The 16,719-nt window shown below is 40.9% G+C and overlaps 1 protein-coding gene and 1 long non-coding RNA gene across 3 annotated transcripts; one reads left to right on the top strand and one right to left on the bottom strand.

The window, feature by feature from the left end:
• Positions 1-331: 331 nt before the first annotated feature.
• LOC119854054 (T cell activation RhoGTPase activating protein) lies at positions 332-11,299 on the top strand. Its single transcript, XM_038397913.2, has 10 exons — positions 332-505; positions 985-1,069; positions 1,173-1,226; positions 1,934-2,000; positions 3,406-3,575; positions 4,754-4,915; positions 5,371-5,480; positions 6,250-6,445; positions 7,326-7,443; positions 8,760-11,299. The coding sequence occupies exons 2-10, from the start codon at positions 1,043-1,045 to the stop codon at positions 10,037-10,039; spliced, it is 2,184 nt and encodes a 727-aa protein (XP_038253841.1). The 5' UTR covers positions 332-505; positions 985-1,042; the 3' UTR covers positions 10,040-11,299.
• Positions 5,386-15,161, bottom strand: LOC119854055. 2 transcript variants are annotated; one of them, XR_006280454.1, is made up of 4 exons: positions 15,015-15,161; positions 14,728-14,758; positions 6,506-6,596; positions 5,386-5,818 (listed from the first exon to the last, which is right to left on the bottom strand). It is a non-coding gene; the product is annotated as an uncharacterized LOC119854055 (long non-coding RNA). The 2 variants fall into 2 exon arrangements; XR_005292329.2 differs by lacking the exon at positions 15,015-15,161 and having other exon boundaries at positions 14,728-14,982.
• Between the last annotated feature and the right edge of the window lie 1,558 nt (positions 15,162-16,719).

Genomic DNA, 16,719 nt, shown 5'->3' with positions numbered 1-16,719 from the left:
CCACATTTAACCGGATGACGTTTTTTTAATTGCAAAAGCTATAGTATTCGACTAGCATGAGGGTGTTAAACAGTGCAAATTGCCCTTTAAAAATTAATGTTAACCTGCCTACACTGCATCATCTTTTTTACACATCCTACCTGGTGACAGTGGCATTACACGGAACCTTTACCTGCCAGATGACTCGTCTTTTCCATGCATAACAGCTACAAGGTTTTAAAAAAATAAAAGCACTGCCGCTGCCCTAAAAGGAAAGAGGAAGCTAGAACTTTGAAGTGTCGGTCAGAGAATCTTGTCCTGCCCCATGATGCTTCTTCCTGTCTCAGTTTGTGAATTTCCACCTTCCCCTATTCTCCGTTTATAATGCAGCACACGTGGGGGTAGAACTGTTTAGTCTCCTTCTGTCTCTACAGCGGATTAGTAGCAGCAAAGAGAGTCATGCTGTTTCTCCTTTTCTCTATAGTTTGCTCAAGGTAAAAGAACTCTGGCTGGATACCATCCTCTGGTAAGCCCTGTTCTGCCTATGAAATGCATGTACCCAGTAAATATTAAAGTTAGTGTAATACTACAAATTTAGACTGCAGAAATTATGTCCTGGGGAAGGAGATCACCCATTGCCATTGTGGCTATTGTGCATAGCAGACTGAGCGAGTTTAATGTCGTATTTGAAAATTAGCACTGATGTAAGATTTGAGTTTTGTTATATGGTCTAGCTTTCAGCATTTATTAAGTACTCCTTACATGTAGTGAAAGTGAAAAGCTCTTTTTTAAAGGAAGGCATATCTATGGTAGTTGTACTAAATGCATTACAGATATAATTTCAGCTCCCATAATAATGTTTTATAGTTTGCTAAGGATAGAGAGATTGACTTCTTATTTCAAGATATATTTTAAATGATATTTTGACTTGCAGTAAAGGCACAAAAGAATGGTTAAATGTTATGGTGGGTAACCGTTATTTCTTTGTCCATTCATTCTGCACAGGCAAACAAAAGAAACCAAGGGAACCAGAATCACCAAAGTTCCATCAACTAAATTCCTAATGAAGGTGTTAAGCAGCTGCAATGCTGTAAGTGTTTTTAATGAGTCAATTGATCTACTTTAAAAAACATTAATTTTTACAAATAATGTTGGAATAGTTTCTCACATTTTGTATTTGTTTTCTTTCTTAGCCAAAATCTCTAAATGCCAGCAATATGGAGACTTTTATTGAGTGCCAGTCAGAGGTAAATAATCTCTAACTCCATCCAGTTCTTATTGTATGTTCATGTGTGATACCCTGGCAAACTTGGGGCCAGAACCTCACCTTGTGTAAATCGGCATCATTCTGCTGAAGTCAGTGGAGTTTGCTGATTTACACAAGCTGAGGATCCAGACCTTGTTGTGTATTTAATTTGTGCCTTGTTTAGAGATTACATCTAAAGAGCAAATATGCAGCAGTGACGATGTTTAAAGTTAGTTTAAGCAAGATTCAAAAAGACACTGAATATTTTTAAGGATATCAAGAATATCCAATCATAATAGTTAATGAAAATATTTTGGAATGTTTCAGGATTTAAGCAGATTTCCAACTATTAGAGATCAGAATATGACCTATGTGGAAGGCAGATTGTCCCACATCTGCCTACTACAGGGATCTTTCACCTTCCTCTGAAACATCTGGTGCTAGCTACTGTCAGGGATAGAATAATGGACCTTGGGTATGACCCAGTCTGGCAATTCCTATGTTCCTAATAGCAACTTAAACATTAGGACTGGTTAGTTTTATATAATACAGAGCCTACATTTAATTGCTAGACTTAATAATTAATCCTGTGATGCTATATTTTTCCATTTTGTATATGAAACATATCACAGGCTTTTGAGATACAGATGTGGTTGGCTGTTGGTTTTTTTTAATCTTTGCTTCATGACTGATTAACATTTATTTTAGGGTGATATCAAGAAATGCCACTTGTTGGTGTCGTGTGACAGTGAAGATGGGCTTTGCCATCTGATTGGTAAGTTTTGAAAAACAACTTTTCTTCTTCTATGAGTGTTGAAATCTGGTATTTCTGCAAAACTAAAGCTGTTATATATATATACATACATACACACACATACATATATAGTACTGGAAGCAGGGGAAAACAGAGTTTGTTGTTAATTGATATTATGTGTGTTAATATCACATTATGTGACATTGTTATTATTTTTAACCCTTAATTAGCAGGACTTTAGTGAGCCACAAGTGCAGGTCCTGCTAACCTCTAGCACACATAGCAAATTTTCCATTTCATTTTGGTGTTGGGATATTTAGTTTCTGCAAAGAAGTCAACTTGTTTAGAAAACACTCCCAGTTATGCTTTATGGGGAAAACATAAGCTTCAGCACACTGTAATCTTCAAGTTCCCAACATGCCACCATGTTTAAGATCCAGGTTCAAATCCAACCATGGGAGATTTAGGAACCTCAAACAGCAGAGGGCGAGGAGAGTTATTCAGATCCTCCAGGCATGTGTGCTGTGTTCTAGGCTGGAACAAAACTTTAAAGTCTTAGAGGTTGCATCCAATGGGCCAGCAACAACACACATATGCAGATGGCCAGAGCCACCCACCTCTAAACTGAAAAAAGTCCATATCTACTAAAGTAAAAAGAGCCAGTGAGTGATCTATGAGAGGCATGGAGCACTGGTACCCACAAGTTTCAGAGTAGCAGCCGTGTTAGTCTGTATCCGCAAAAAGAAAAGGAGTATTTGTGGCACCTTAGAGACTAACAAATTTATTTGAGCATAAGCTTTCGTGAGCTACAGCTCACTTCATCGGATGCATGCAGTGGAAAATACAATGGGGAGATTTATCCACAAGGTGCAAGATATGAAAGGATGTGCTTGTAATCAATCCTTTGCAAGGTGCTAGAAAGAAAGAAAGAAAGAAAGAAAGAAAGAAAGAAAGAAAGAAAGAAAGAAAGAAAGAAAGAAAGAAAGAAAGAAAGAAAGAAAGTTCATGTCCACTTCCATGAACCCACTAACAGGGACATTGAGCAGGGTCAAATAATGTAGTGAAAGAAAATTCATAACACTGCAAACTGCAGATCTGCTACTGTTGAATCAACCACAAAAGCAGTTCTTGGGCTGCATACATTCCTGCTGTAGGTCTAATGCTAAGAGGAAACAGTGAGTACATAGAAACAAGAAAGTTGCTATCTTTATAGGGATGGTCAGAGTGTTACAGTTTAAGGGCTTGTTTCCTTAGTAACAGCTTAGCTGTCTTTCAGTTTAGCTTTGCTCTGTTTAGCTTGGCATCCTTGTTTTAATGTTTATGGTGGATATTATTTCCTCTGTCACAGAGCATACCAGATCATATCCACAGTAGCTTTCTCACACTGACTTTTCTTTCATTTTTGTTTTGCTCTTGCTTGTAATAGATGGTAATAAGAAAAGAAAGAAGGTGATATCATGGCCCTTTGCGCTGCGATGGAACTCTAACGTATCAGAGTCCTCAGGACATTTAGAATCTGATCTGAAGACTTCTCTGTTTGATCAGCCTCTGTCAATTGTCTGTGGTGAAGATGACACACTCCCCAAACCCATCCAGGTAAGCAAACAGCTAGTAATAATTATTTGGTATTTCTTATGTCTAATGAGGGGCAGTATGTCTTAGTGGGTAGGGCACTAGACTAGTATTCAAGTCTAATCAGTTCTGCTTCTGGGTCTGCTGATGACCTTAGGCATGTCATTTAAGCTATCTGCCTCAGTTTCCCCATCTTTTAAATGAGGCTAATGATACCTCATTTATAAAGTGTTTTGAGACCTACCAATGAAAATCTCTGAATAAGAGCTTGGTATTAATATTCATGCACAAATAATAGTGCTACTAAGCAAGATGGGGATTTCCTCTGTTCTAGAAAAACCCAATCCCTCAAATCCCATTATCTTCAATGAGAATTACACACATGAGGATTGCAGACTAAGGGACTATAAAAAAAAATGCATGGATTAGACCATCAAAAGTCAGTAGAAAAGCAGCAGCTGAACAGCTGTGAAGTTCAGGGTGATGAAGAGGCTTAGCTTGACTAACTACAGAGAAAGGGTTAGTCGCAGAGTTCAGATGCAAATCCAAAGTTTGAGGGTATTCAGATGTGGGGGGGTTGGGTTCAGCCCCAGTAGCTTGTGTTAGAAGTGTGGTCCACCTGCGAGGGCACTGATCTGGGCATCAGGAAAAGTGAGTTACCTTCTTGATCATGTCATTGGCATGTGTGATCTTGAGAAAGTCACTTCACCTTTAAAATATTTCAGAAGCATAAGGACATTATGAATTACATATTTCCCGAAAAAAGCACTCAGCTTTTGAGCAAACACCTTCAGACTGCCCCAAATGCCACCTCACTACAGCAAAGGAAACATGTACTGAGGCCACTTGTCAATAAGTGTACAATAAGCTTAGAACTGGACTTTGCCCACATTCAAGCAATGGATTTTTTTTTTCCAAAATGAGCTTCACTAGGCATTCAGTATGGGGGCGGGGACAAAAACATGAGTGCCCAATTCATCTCCTGGAAATCAGGAGTAATTCCACTGAAGTTGATGTAAAGTTAAAGTGAGAGAAAAGTCAAGCCCTTAAAGTGTAACTTATTGCAAACCAACACTAGATGGTATCCCACTTTAAGAACAGTGCAGCTCCCAGTTAAATATGTTTATATCTTTAATAACACAGTTATGCTCTATATGGCCTTCCTTACCATTCTTCCATTTCTGTATGTGTGTTTCCTATAGGATATCCTTACTACACTGTATTTTAAAGGACCTTTCACTGAAGGAATATTCAGAAAAGCTGCCAATGAAAAAGCACGCAAGGAGTTGAAGGAAGTACTGAACTCAGGAGGAAAGGTTGACTTGGAAGGCAAACCCGTGCATCTGTTAGCAGTGGTCTTTAAGGTAAATGCACCTGACCCCTAGCTGTGAGAGTAGATTTCTAACAGGAATGGGCAAACTAGTAACTAGAACAGATCCTAACCTGGAACCAAAATGAAAACCAAAGTGAAACTAGACTAAACTTTTTAAGCTTCAGGAAAAAATGGATAACCCTTTTCATTTCTTATTTTATTTTTCTGCCACTGACTTTCAGTTCCTATGTGACCTTGGACAAGTCACTTCATGGCCTCAGTTTTCCCCTCTGTAAAATGGGGATAACTATATTTTATCTTTCTTTGTAAAGTACTTCATGATGTTTTGTATATGTTAATACAACATACATGAATGGTTGTGTGTGTTGATGAGCATTGTGCTGAGTCAAAGTCTTGGTAATAATCAAAAGGCAAGAAAAGTCTTTATGTTCATTCCATCTTAAATGGTATTATCCAAATCCTAAACAAAAGGTCTCTTCACTGCAGGATTTCCTCCGAAATATCCCACATAAGCTACTGTCATCTGAACTTTATGACGAGTGGATGACAGCAATGGAGAAGCAGAGCAATCCTGACAGAATTGAAGGATTGAAAGAGTAAGTTTTGCAATCAGTCCCATTGATATGGAGCAATCCAGATCCAGTGACCTTCCTGGAAACATTTCCACTCATGTCATATGTAGAAAGTTGGTGCAACTCCTCCAGTGATTAATTTTGGAGTGAAAACGGTGCAAAACAGCATTTCTCTAGTAACAATACTATCCTAAAAGTATATGAGATTGATTTAAAAAACATAAGACCTCCAGAATAATGAACAAACAGGCTTGCAATGTTTTGGTGATTAATGTCGTACATCAACAGTGGACAGTCATCTGGGGCCTCATCCAAACCCCATTAAAGTCAATGGAAAAGCTTCCATTGGTTTGAACCTGGTCCTGGGAAAACAAAAGACAATTTTTCATTCTTGTGGGGAGAAAAAAACAGAAAAATATAAATTATACCTAACAGCTGACTTATATGAACTAACTGTAAAGCTACATAACATGACTTTAGAAGTGTTAAGGATCAATATTATTGAACTTCTCCAGTGATATTTCTAGATTGCATATCATTTATTAACATTGTTTGTTAATTTATTTAAAAACATCCAGTATTCTAACGCTTGCTTGCCAGTCAAGACGTTATGGTTAGCCACACAATCAGCTGCTGCTGGGGATTTTTGAATGGTAGTTTTGTAAAACAGTTAAAATAATCATTTTCCTCTTTTTAGAGGAAGTGTTTTGTACTTGAGCTAAACTGAAACTTGTTTCCATAAAGACGAGGTCATTGTCACCTACTGAATTTTGCATTTTTTCATGTTTCTTAGGGTTGCAGACAAATTACCAAGACCAAATCTCCTCTTGCTCAAGCATTTGGTCTTTGTGCTTCACCATCTCAGCAAAACCTCTGAGGTCAACCGGATGGATTCCAGCAATCTTGCTATCTGCATTGGGCCAAACTTGCTGACTCCAAAGCATGATGAAACCTTACCACTTGAAGTCCAGAAACAGCTGAGTGACAAGGTTAGTTTGGCTTCCTCCCTCTGCTGCTCCCCTAAACAGACCCTTACCATTACTATTTACCTTCAGAAGCTAAGTGAGGCACCACTACCAACCATCTCCGGGTCAACCCCTCACTGGTCCATTCAGAAACAGGTCAACAAGTCCTCATCATCTACATTGTACAAACAATAAGTTAGCCTAGAGTACACACTACTCATATTTCCAGCTCCTGAATACAAATGTACTGAACACATATATATCAATAAAATATACAGTGTGTGTGTGTATATATAGATAGATAGATATAGATAGATATATACACACCAAATGCATCCGATGAAGTGAGCTGTAGCTCACGAAAGCTTATGCTCTAATAAATTTGTTAGTCTCTAAGGTGCCACAAGTACTCCTTTTCTTTTTGCGAATACAGACTAACACGGCTGCTACTCTGAAAACTATTTGAGTTGTAATCTTCAACTGAGAGTTAAGTCTTCTTGGATAAATCTGAGCAGATCCACAGGACCCCTGTTCCAAAGTGGCCCATTAAGTAACATGAGGCTAATATTTTCCACAGGATCCATCCATTCCTGCAAGCCCTTCATCATTCAGCATGGTTCAGTTCAAAGATATCTTGCTGTCTGATATGTGGAGCTATTTATAAAGAAGTGGCTTAATCTAATGTTGTAGCAGCTACCCAGCTGCTGTAGTATTATATGCAAAAGTACTGTACAGTATTATGAAAGATTATTATATACTATACATGTTCTTCGTATCCCTTCAGTTAAAATAAATTAGTTAACATAGAACTTGAACTGCAAAAAAAAAAACAGTGCCAGTTATGAAACTGCCAGTTCAAATGCTTAGTTTAACACACACAAAAATAATTATTTTATTTTCACAGGTTAAGACATTAGTGGAATTCCTCATTGATAACTACTTTGAAATATTTGTGGAGGATATATCTTTGCTCTTCAGTCCCTCAGCTGATGATTCACTGGAACACACAGACAGCTCCTCAGGTACTATGATGTGTTGATGTACTTTACATATTGGGTGTATTGGACCCGCTCCAGATTTGGATAAATAACATCTCTGTATATATTTATGCATGGTATCTGGTCTATCAAGTTATTGAAGCACGTTTATCTTAAAATGTATTAAAATTTTACTGAAAGTACAGAGGTTTTCTGGGTGCCAGACACAAACTGACAATGTTATTTTATTGGAGCGTGTTCTACACACTAAAGAAGTCACTTAAAATGACAATATCCCACTAAGCTAGATTCATTCCCAATGCCAAACATCAACTGTTCATACAGTTTATAAAATCATAATATTCATAGCCTCTCATAGAACTCTATGCTGCAAAGTGCTGAGTACCCTCAGCTCCCATTGAAGTCAATAGGAACTGAGGGTACTCAGCACCTCACTGTGTTGAGTCTACAATGATCATTAAATGTCCTCTTAGTGGAACTTCCTGAGGTCCAAATGTCACCATCTGTATATGTGTAGCTGCCAATGAAGTCACATCCAAGGGCTGAATGTTGTACATTATGGGCCAGATTGTTCCTGCCCCTGAGATGTATGTAAGAGGGAAAAAGGACCCTTTCCCACTATGAATCCTTTAACAGGTGCCAAGCACAATCCCAGATCTGTGTGCTCCCTGAGTGTAAGGACCTTAGGTCTCATTATTGGCAGCTCTAGAAACCCTCAAGGAGGGGATGGTTCTATAACCGTGTCCCAACCTCTTGCTGGCCCCGTGTTGGGACAGTATATGCTGTCTCTTTACAAAGACAGTCAGAGCACCTGCCTTGCGCCAGCCCCTACCTGAAGCTAAGTTAAAACTTCAGTTCAACCTTATTGATTTTAAGATGACCCACTATCCTTTTAGATATAAATGGATTAAGAAGATTGTTCCTAAAAAGAACTATGAAAATTGAAACAAATGTGCCAGATTGGGAAGCTATAGAATATAGTGGTTGCTCATAGCTATTTTTTCTTTTCTACTTGTTTTCTTCTACCCCCATTCATAAAATTGTTTACCTTCCTTTCTCCCCCTTTAGCCCTCCTAAAAATATTATGCTACAGTTAGTTGGGTATATACCTGAATGTAGTGAATTTGTCAGATAAGAACTCTTGAGGTGTTAGACTAAACTACATAGGTCAGATTCTCAGCTGGTATAAGTTGCGGTAGTTCCACTGAAATCAGTTTACATCAGCTGAGGATCTGGCACCAGAACTATGAATAAATGGAGATCAGCACATCAATAATTGTTATTTTCAAGTAGTTTTTGCTTGGCATGTAATGTACTGACAATTTCTTCCTCTCCCACAGAACTGTTATCTCCCACTCAGCAAATTGACTCTGCCTATGACAGCACTGATCCCGAGGCTGAATACAGCTCCAGCATTTCTCAAATCAAGCAGCTCCAGAAGGCCAAAGGGAAAACCAGAGAGCCACAATGCCAAAAACCACAGGACCGTCCCCCGTCTGTCTCTTCACTAACCGTTTTTAAAAATCCCATAAGCACATTGGATAGGAGGTCCTCTGAGCCAGACATGTCCTTGGAGGACTACCTTGAAGGCAAGATAAGGAGCCAGAAGCTAACCAAAAGTGAGGATAATTTCAACATCCAGCACGAACAGCTGAGGTTGCAAGGTCAAGAACTGGAAAAGCACCTGCCAGGGGAATTTTTTCCTGGAGGTTACTATAAGACTAAAAAGCCACTAAACCTAAGTGTGAAAACCAACTTGCCATCAGAATTATCAAGTGGCTCATTACCCAAAACATCCTCCAACTGTTCCTTGGATAGCTCCTTATCCAGTTCTGACTGCTCTGTCTTTACCAGCTCACCATTAGTTTCTCCTTCCAGTCCCAAGAGAAACTTCTTAAACAGACCCCAGTCCTTTTCCACCAAGACTGCAGATGAAAGTGATACACCCATCAGAGAGATCAAAAAGCACTCCATGTCATTTTCCTTTGCAACCTGCAAGAAAGTGCTAACAAAAACCCAAAGCTGGGAGCCTGGAAAAGCCATAGGCTTTCAAAGAAACAGCTTCAAGAAGGACTCAAAGAAAGAAAATCAGTTTTCATGCAGAATAGTCCAGGAACACTGTACCAACAATGGCAAACCATTATCTGTGGTATATCAACCAAGGTCTTGTTTCAGGTCAGCTGATGAGGTGTTTAGAGAAGTGGACCAGAAAAATCCTGGCAAACCACCATCGTATGAAGAGGCAACTAAAAACTGCCTGGCTGCTAAGGTCCCTTCATGTAGTACCTTAACAGTTCAGAATATGAGAGCAACTGTGTCAAATCAAGACTCTTTGCCTCCTCATCCATGTTTCAGCAATAGAGGGGTTACAACAGATACGTATCAGAAGGATCTACCCTCTGACAGACTTTTTGTGGTAAATGATTCTCAGATACAAACTGAAACCATTGACATTGGAATGAATTCCCGTGCAAGTTTACCTGTAACCCCTCGAGTTTATCGTCTCAGGACTATGTCTGAGTCCTATCAAAAGAACAAACAAGAGTATCTGATTCGACGGTGCAGTCAGCCAGTCTTTGAGGCTGACCAGATCAAATATGCTAAGGAATCCTATGTTTAAATAGACTATCCATTCTCAACACAATGTACAAAGTAAACATGGTACAAATAGATGTCTTGCAAAACATCATCCACAACATTTTACTTTAAAAGGACTAAGTTTAAGCTAGCTTGACGTGAACACTTCTTTTGCATAAAGCTTTTCTGAAACTGGGTGTCAGCCTAATGTATCATGTTTTTCCAGCATTGGGTGTGTGTGGTGCATTATAATGTAAAAAAGTGTATATACTGCACATAATATATTACACTGAAAGAAAAGAGTAAAAATGTGAGAGTTGTGTGATAGAGTGTTGTGTTTCTATCCTTCAGAAGTCACTTTCAAGGATGGGAGGGCCAAAACTTATCCCACCTGCCTTTTCTCCTATATATGTATGAAAGCTTTGTGTAATTTGCTATATGGTTTTTCCCTCTAATACAATGCATTGCTGATTATTTTTTAATTTAAAAAAATGGGTCAGCAATCCCTCACTCCCAGAATCTGAGACATTAAAGATGGAAAAGAACTGTTCCATCATCTAGTCCAGTCCCACCCACTCCTAATGCAGCATTGCTCCTCACAACATACTTTTCTAGAGCTCTGTCTGGTTTTAAATGACTCAAGCAGTGTTTCTAACACTTACCTTGGGATACTACTTGACACTCTAATAAACCTCACTCTTATTAAGTTGCTCCTACTATTCAAGCTAAATTTCCTTTCTCTTGATTTTTATCTCATCACTCCTAGTTATACTCATTGTTGCCCTCCTAAACAATCCCTCTCCCTCCTTGGTGGTTAGGAGAGCAACCTTACAACAACTAATAGGCAGTATTATGTAGTCAGTCATGATCTCCAATCAAAATCAGGGACCTATTTTATTAGGCATTTACATATACACTGTAAGAGACAGTCCCTGCCCTGAAGAGTTTATAGTCTAAATAGACAGGGCACACAGAGGTGGGAGAAAGGAAGTATTGCTATCCCCATTTTACAGAGTACATGAACAAGAAAAATCCTGCTGGTAAACATTTCACACTCAAGCTTCCAACAGCTCTTTAAAACCTACAATGAGGAACATTTTAGTTATAAAAAATACTTGACAGTGTCTTTTAATCTTATAAGAATAAAAATGACTGGAAGTATAATGTGTTTTCACATGTAGTAACTCACATTTTAATAGCACTTATCTCCAGTTTATGGTTCAATGCCTTGAACCAGGACTGAGGAGACTTTTTGGTTTTTCCTCCAGTGTAATTTCACTACAATAAAGCACTTTTTTCTGCATGTCTAATTGTTATGATATTTTATTCATGGCCTCTCTCTTTTTCAAACATTCACACACTATCTACATAAGAACATAAGAATGGCCATACTGGGTCAGACCAAAGGTCCATCCAGCCCCAGTATCCTGTCTACCGACAGTGGCTAATGCCAGGTGCCCCAGCGGGAATGAACACAACAGATAATTATCAAGTGTTTTTCTCTTCTCTGAGGCAAGGCATTGTCAGTTAAGTTCCCTCTAAGTTGCATGGCCATGTGGCCTTGCAGCTGCCTATTAAGCCCTACGCAGGGACTCAGGGCTGCAGCGGGGAGAGATGCCTGGACCTGCCACAGCAAGGAGAGGCACCCCTCCCCACCGGACCCAGCACGGACCTGCCCCAGACTTACTGTAGCTGGGGAAGAGGAGCCCCTCCCTTGGCCCGGTTTCACCAGATCTGCCAGAAAGAGGAGCCCCTCCCTCAGACCAACCCAGCCCCGCCAGAGCTTCCGCAGCTGGGGAGAGGCACCTCTCCCTCGGCCCCAAGCTGCTGCAGCGAGAGAGGGCTTGGGAGAATCCTGTCTCCCCACTGGAGCCCAGGGAAGCCTGCACCCCAAAACCTTCATCCCTGGCCCCATCCCAGAGCCTGCACCCCAACCCTCTGCATCAGCCCTGAGCCCCCTCCTGCACCCTGAAACCCTCATCCCTATCCCACCCCAAAGCCTTCACCCCTAACCAAAGCGCTCACTCCCTGCACCCAACCCTCTGCCCCAGCCCTAAGCCTCCTCCCACACCCCAAACCCTTCATCCCCAGCACCACCCGAGAGCCCGCACCCCCAGCAAGAGCCCTCATCCCCCCACTCCCCAAAACTCTGCCACGGCCCTGAGCCCCTCCCACACTCCAAATCCTTCATCCCTGGCCCCACCACAGAACCTTCACCCCTAGACAGAGCCCTCACCCTCTGCACCCAACCCTCTGCCCCTGCCCTGAGCCCTCTCCTGCACTCAGAACCCCTTGGTCCCATATCCACCACATGAATTTTGTTATGTGCACCAATATGAAGGTGATATTACAGAATTCATTCCACACATTGATGTAAAAAATTAGAGGGAATACTGATTGCCAGCATCATCTAGCCCACCACTGCTTGCTATCTGTCCAGTCAGGGTCATGGAGTAGCAGCTCTCTCCCATTCTAGTTCCCCTCTGTTGTCTGGGGAACACACCTACTTCTGGGAAATGGAAGAACCAAACAGATACTGAATTCCTTGGTGGGGTGGGGGGGGCGGGTTGTGGTTTGTTTGTTTGTTTGTTTGAAAGATGTAATGCTGTATGTGAATAATTGATTAACAATGATACACTATTACTATCATGGATATGTCAGATTTTTTATGTGTACAACAAATGCTTAGCAACAAACAAGTGCATTTAATTCCTTCCACTGTCACAGTGCCATGAGGTCCCCCTAGAAAGTTTTTCACTTTGCTTTACAAGGATTCCAGATAAAGCTCTTAATTCTGATGGACACCCCGCCCCCTTTGAAATCACAACTTCATTTTTGGCTTGTCTACATTTGCCTCCTTTTCCTAACATTTTCCCTCATGGTTACTGCCTGTGCACCTCTCCCAGTAGAAGCAACAGTGGGAGCACTAGTGAAGACACATCGCCGGCTTTCAACTACTGTGTTGTCTAACGCTCCTCAAAGCAGGTGTAAATGATAAAAGGGCAAGATTCTAATACCCTTACGTTCAGTAGTTCCTTATGTAGGAAGATGAGGCCCTGAAACAAACCCTTGTATCAGAAGCCCGGTATGAGGCCTAAGGCCTGAACTAAAGTAATGGTCAAGACTTTGTTAACATAAAACAAAATTAAGCTGTGAGCAAGAGGCAGGCCCTGCTCAGAGTCTGGCAAGGAGAGGGCTGATGTTGCAAAAACACACATAGCTAAAAGGTACTGGACACTAGAGGTATAAACATATGCCAAGATGGTACCAGAACACTCTGATATTAGCACATTCTACACAGATAGCAAGAACTTGCTGACCTATCCTAAAGATAGGGGCAAAAGGGTAATCTGATGGATGGGGTTGTTTTGATTGAAGCAACATGTACGACGTGATAGGCGGCACTTTACTATGTAGAAGGATTGTACCTCAATACGTCAGGCGTGAGGTGTAACTTGTTTGTACCTGTGTATAAGAATGCACCCCAAGGGGTTGTCTTTGTCTGGCCTAGGAGGCAGTGGTAAATCCCACCACTGATTGAGCCGGTCCATTGTCAGGGAGCATATATGTACTAGCAGAACTATAGAAATCTGATCCAGGGAGCTAGAGACTGTGTTTCGTTTGGCAATAAACCTGGCTGGGTGCCTTCGTACCTTATCAGAGTCTGTGATCTTTGAGGTTTCTCTCAGGGTCTGCTGTGGCAGCTATCTGCACAGAGCCAGGGCAGCATGCAGAAGGAACACACCCACGCAGCCGACTGTTATCAACATTGGACAGAGCTAGGGTGAGCAGATGTCCCGATTTTATAGGGACAGTACCGATCTTTGGGTCTTTTTCTTATATAGGCTCCCATTACCCCTCACCCCGTCCCAATTTTTCACAGTTGCTGGCTGGTCACCCTATACAGAGTAGAGCACCACACTAGTGACGTCTGACAGCATTACTACTACCCAAGAACTACTACCCACGTTTTATTCATGCCTGGTCCCCTCTGACCCTGACAACACTGACAAATAAGTTTCTTATTGTGATACATTTACCTTGCTCTGAAGATTGATTCTCTTGGATTTTGTCACTATTCAGTAATTAATTCCAAGAAGTAGGGCTTGCAAGTTTTTTTACTTTACATATAATATAATATATGTTACAAAAGAACTCTACATCCTGCACTGACAAAGATCACTAGAGTTTTAAACAGGCTAGTATAGGAGACATTAACATCTTGCTAGCTCAACAAGGACTCTCTCTGGGTGGGCCTACAGTGCAGCTAAAAACTCATAGCTAGCCCATGCCAGCTGACTTGTTCTTACAGGGGCTTGGGCTAAGAGGCTGTTCAATTGTGGTGTCAATGTTGGGGCTCAGGCTCCAGCCTGAGCTTTGGGATCCTCCCATCTCAGAGGGTGCTAGAGACTGGGCTGCAGTCCAAGCCCAAATGTCTACACAGCAATTAAACAACCTCCTTAGCACAAACCCAGGCCAGCTGGCATGGGTAAGCTGTGGGTTTTTAATTGCAGTGGAGACATATCCTCTGTGATGGGATCAGAGTACTTCATAGGCTAATAAGCATTCCATCGAGCTGCGAACTAAAATGAAGCCATATGCTTTCTCAAGTTTTTTTTTTTAAAGTGAGATTAAGGTCTCTATAAAATGTTGATTAAAAAGGAGACTGAGAAACTAAGTTTTCCTCTAGTTCCAGATACGAATTTACCAAAAGTGCAAAGCTATACTTACCCAGGGTTCCAGATTAGACTCATGTGTACATCTGAAATTTGAAAAAGGCAAAGCTAAAATTACTAAGGGCACTTGTTTACACATGCAAAACAGTTCCACACAGCATGCTTACTGCACAGAGTTCTCTTCTAAGCTAAGGCATCAAATACCTCCAATGCCAATATAAAGAAGTACAACATAAAGCAAAAAAGATTTTAAACCCCAAAGGAAACCCCTGTCTGTGTTATTTTTAGATAACAGGGAGTTTCGGTTCTGTCTCCAATCAGTTCTGATTTTTGCTGCCTGACCTCTATATCACAGCTGTGCTGCCACTGTTTCATTGCACACCAGTACATGCTCATGCCACCCCCATGGGCTGCAGATCACAATTTCAGGCAGCCTTCCACTGCACCTGAGCAGAGCTCTTGTCTCAGAGAAAGAAAGTCTTGTCCTGTTGAGTACTATGCAGCAAAGGCACTCATATACCTCAGTAATGAGCCCAATACAAAAGTCTAGACACAAACTAGGCACCTGAGTGGAGTAGCAGGACTTATAAGAAAGGTTAAACATGAAGATATTTACATGATGGCCTCCAATGGCCTAGTTGTGAGTCACAGAGCTGCATTCCTAGGGCCTACCAGAACACACAAGGACAAAGAAGAATAATTCCTTTCCCCCTCAGGGAACCAAAGATGGGAAATGCTACAGAGATTTGGGACAAAAGGGGAATGGAAAGTAGCACACTCACTCTTCACTCATATCTCATACACAGATGAAGGCTTGAACAGAATGAAGTAGAAAAATTCCGTGAACTGCAGAGGATTTAAAACTGAAACAAAGGGTCCTGGGGAAAAGAAAAGGGAACTCCTACTCTCCTTTTCCAGGAGCTCCAATCTCAACCATTCCCTAGAGAAAAACATGACTGCATAAGGGCTGTCAGGCACCTTATACCTCTATCAGCTGGATTTCTCTTGAGAGCCTCCTTTCCACAGGATCCTCAGGAAAAAAAAAAGCCACCTACATCAAACTAACAGACACACAAAACCAACACACAAAAGAAATTTGAATAGATTACACTGCCAAAGCCTCCAAAGCAAAAATACTACTTTCATAGTCTCTCCTCTCCAATAAATCCCTTAATCCATTCCCTCTAATGGAAAGAAAATTAGAGATAGAAAAAATGAAAAACTGTGATTCAATATAATTCAACGTTTTTATTCAATATAAATCACGTTGCCAAGTAATATGCACTTCAATCATTCCACCTCTCTACTAATGCTGCAAAATTGATTCTGTTAATAGAACTACTTCCCCACTGCTTTCACCTGATGTGGTCACTTAGACCTGTGCAAAGAGGGTGGCAAATGCTATCACTCTGCTCCAGTAGTATTTCTGCACTCTCTTTGCAAGTGACTACATGAGGTGCAAGAAAGTGGAGAAACCAACTTTCAGGTCAGGGCTTACTACAGCAGAGTCAGTCTGCAGGCAATCTAAGAAGCACATCTGGCCTGCAGTAGGCTGTCTGATTGGTTAGAAGAATTAACAGACTGGCTCTTAAGACCAGCAGCTGTTCAATGGCAGCTCAAAGCATTTGACTATGGCTGTGATTTTTCATGTGCCAGTTTGCCCCTAGCCTTTGGTTCTAACCCTTGGCTCTGATTCCTAATTACCAACTCCTGTGCTAACCACTAGGCATGACTCCTGCTCCAACCAATGGGAATGATCACCCAAGTCCTTGTCACTGACACAGTTACTCATTTAGATATTCTGTCCTCACAAGTGTTTCAAACCTATAAATCACAAAGTCCAGGTGCAGATCACATGCAACTATTACACATAGTATCTCCATTAATTTTTGTTAGCAACAGTAACTCCTAATTCTACCATATACATCTCCAGCAGGGCTAATTTTGACTAAAAGAAAACAGGAAACCCACAGTACTCTTTGGTTTCTCAGAATTTTGTTCAGTCAGTGTTTATCTCTTGTGTCATCAGAACAATGTGTGACTACTC

The sequence above is a fragment of the Dermochelys coriacea genome, chromosome 3, assembly GCF_009764565.3.
Source record: "Dermochelys coriacea isolate rDerCor1 chromosome 3, rDerCor1.pri.v4, whole genome shotgun sequence".
In the NCBI taxonomy this organism is placed as follows: Eukaryota; Metazoa; Chordata; order Testudines; family Dermochelyidae; genus Dermochelys; species Dermochelys coriacea.
This window is presented reverse-complemented; position numbering and strand designations above follow the sequence as displayed.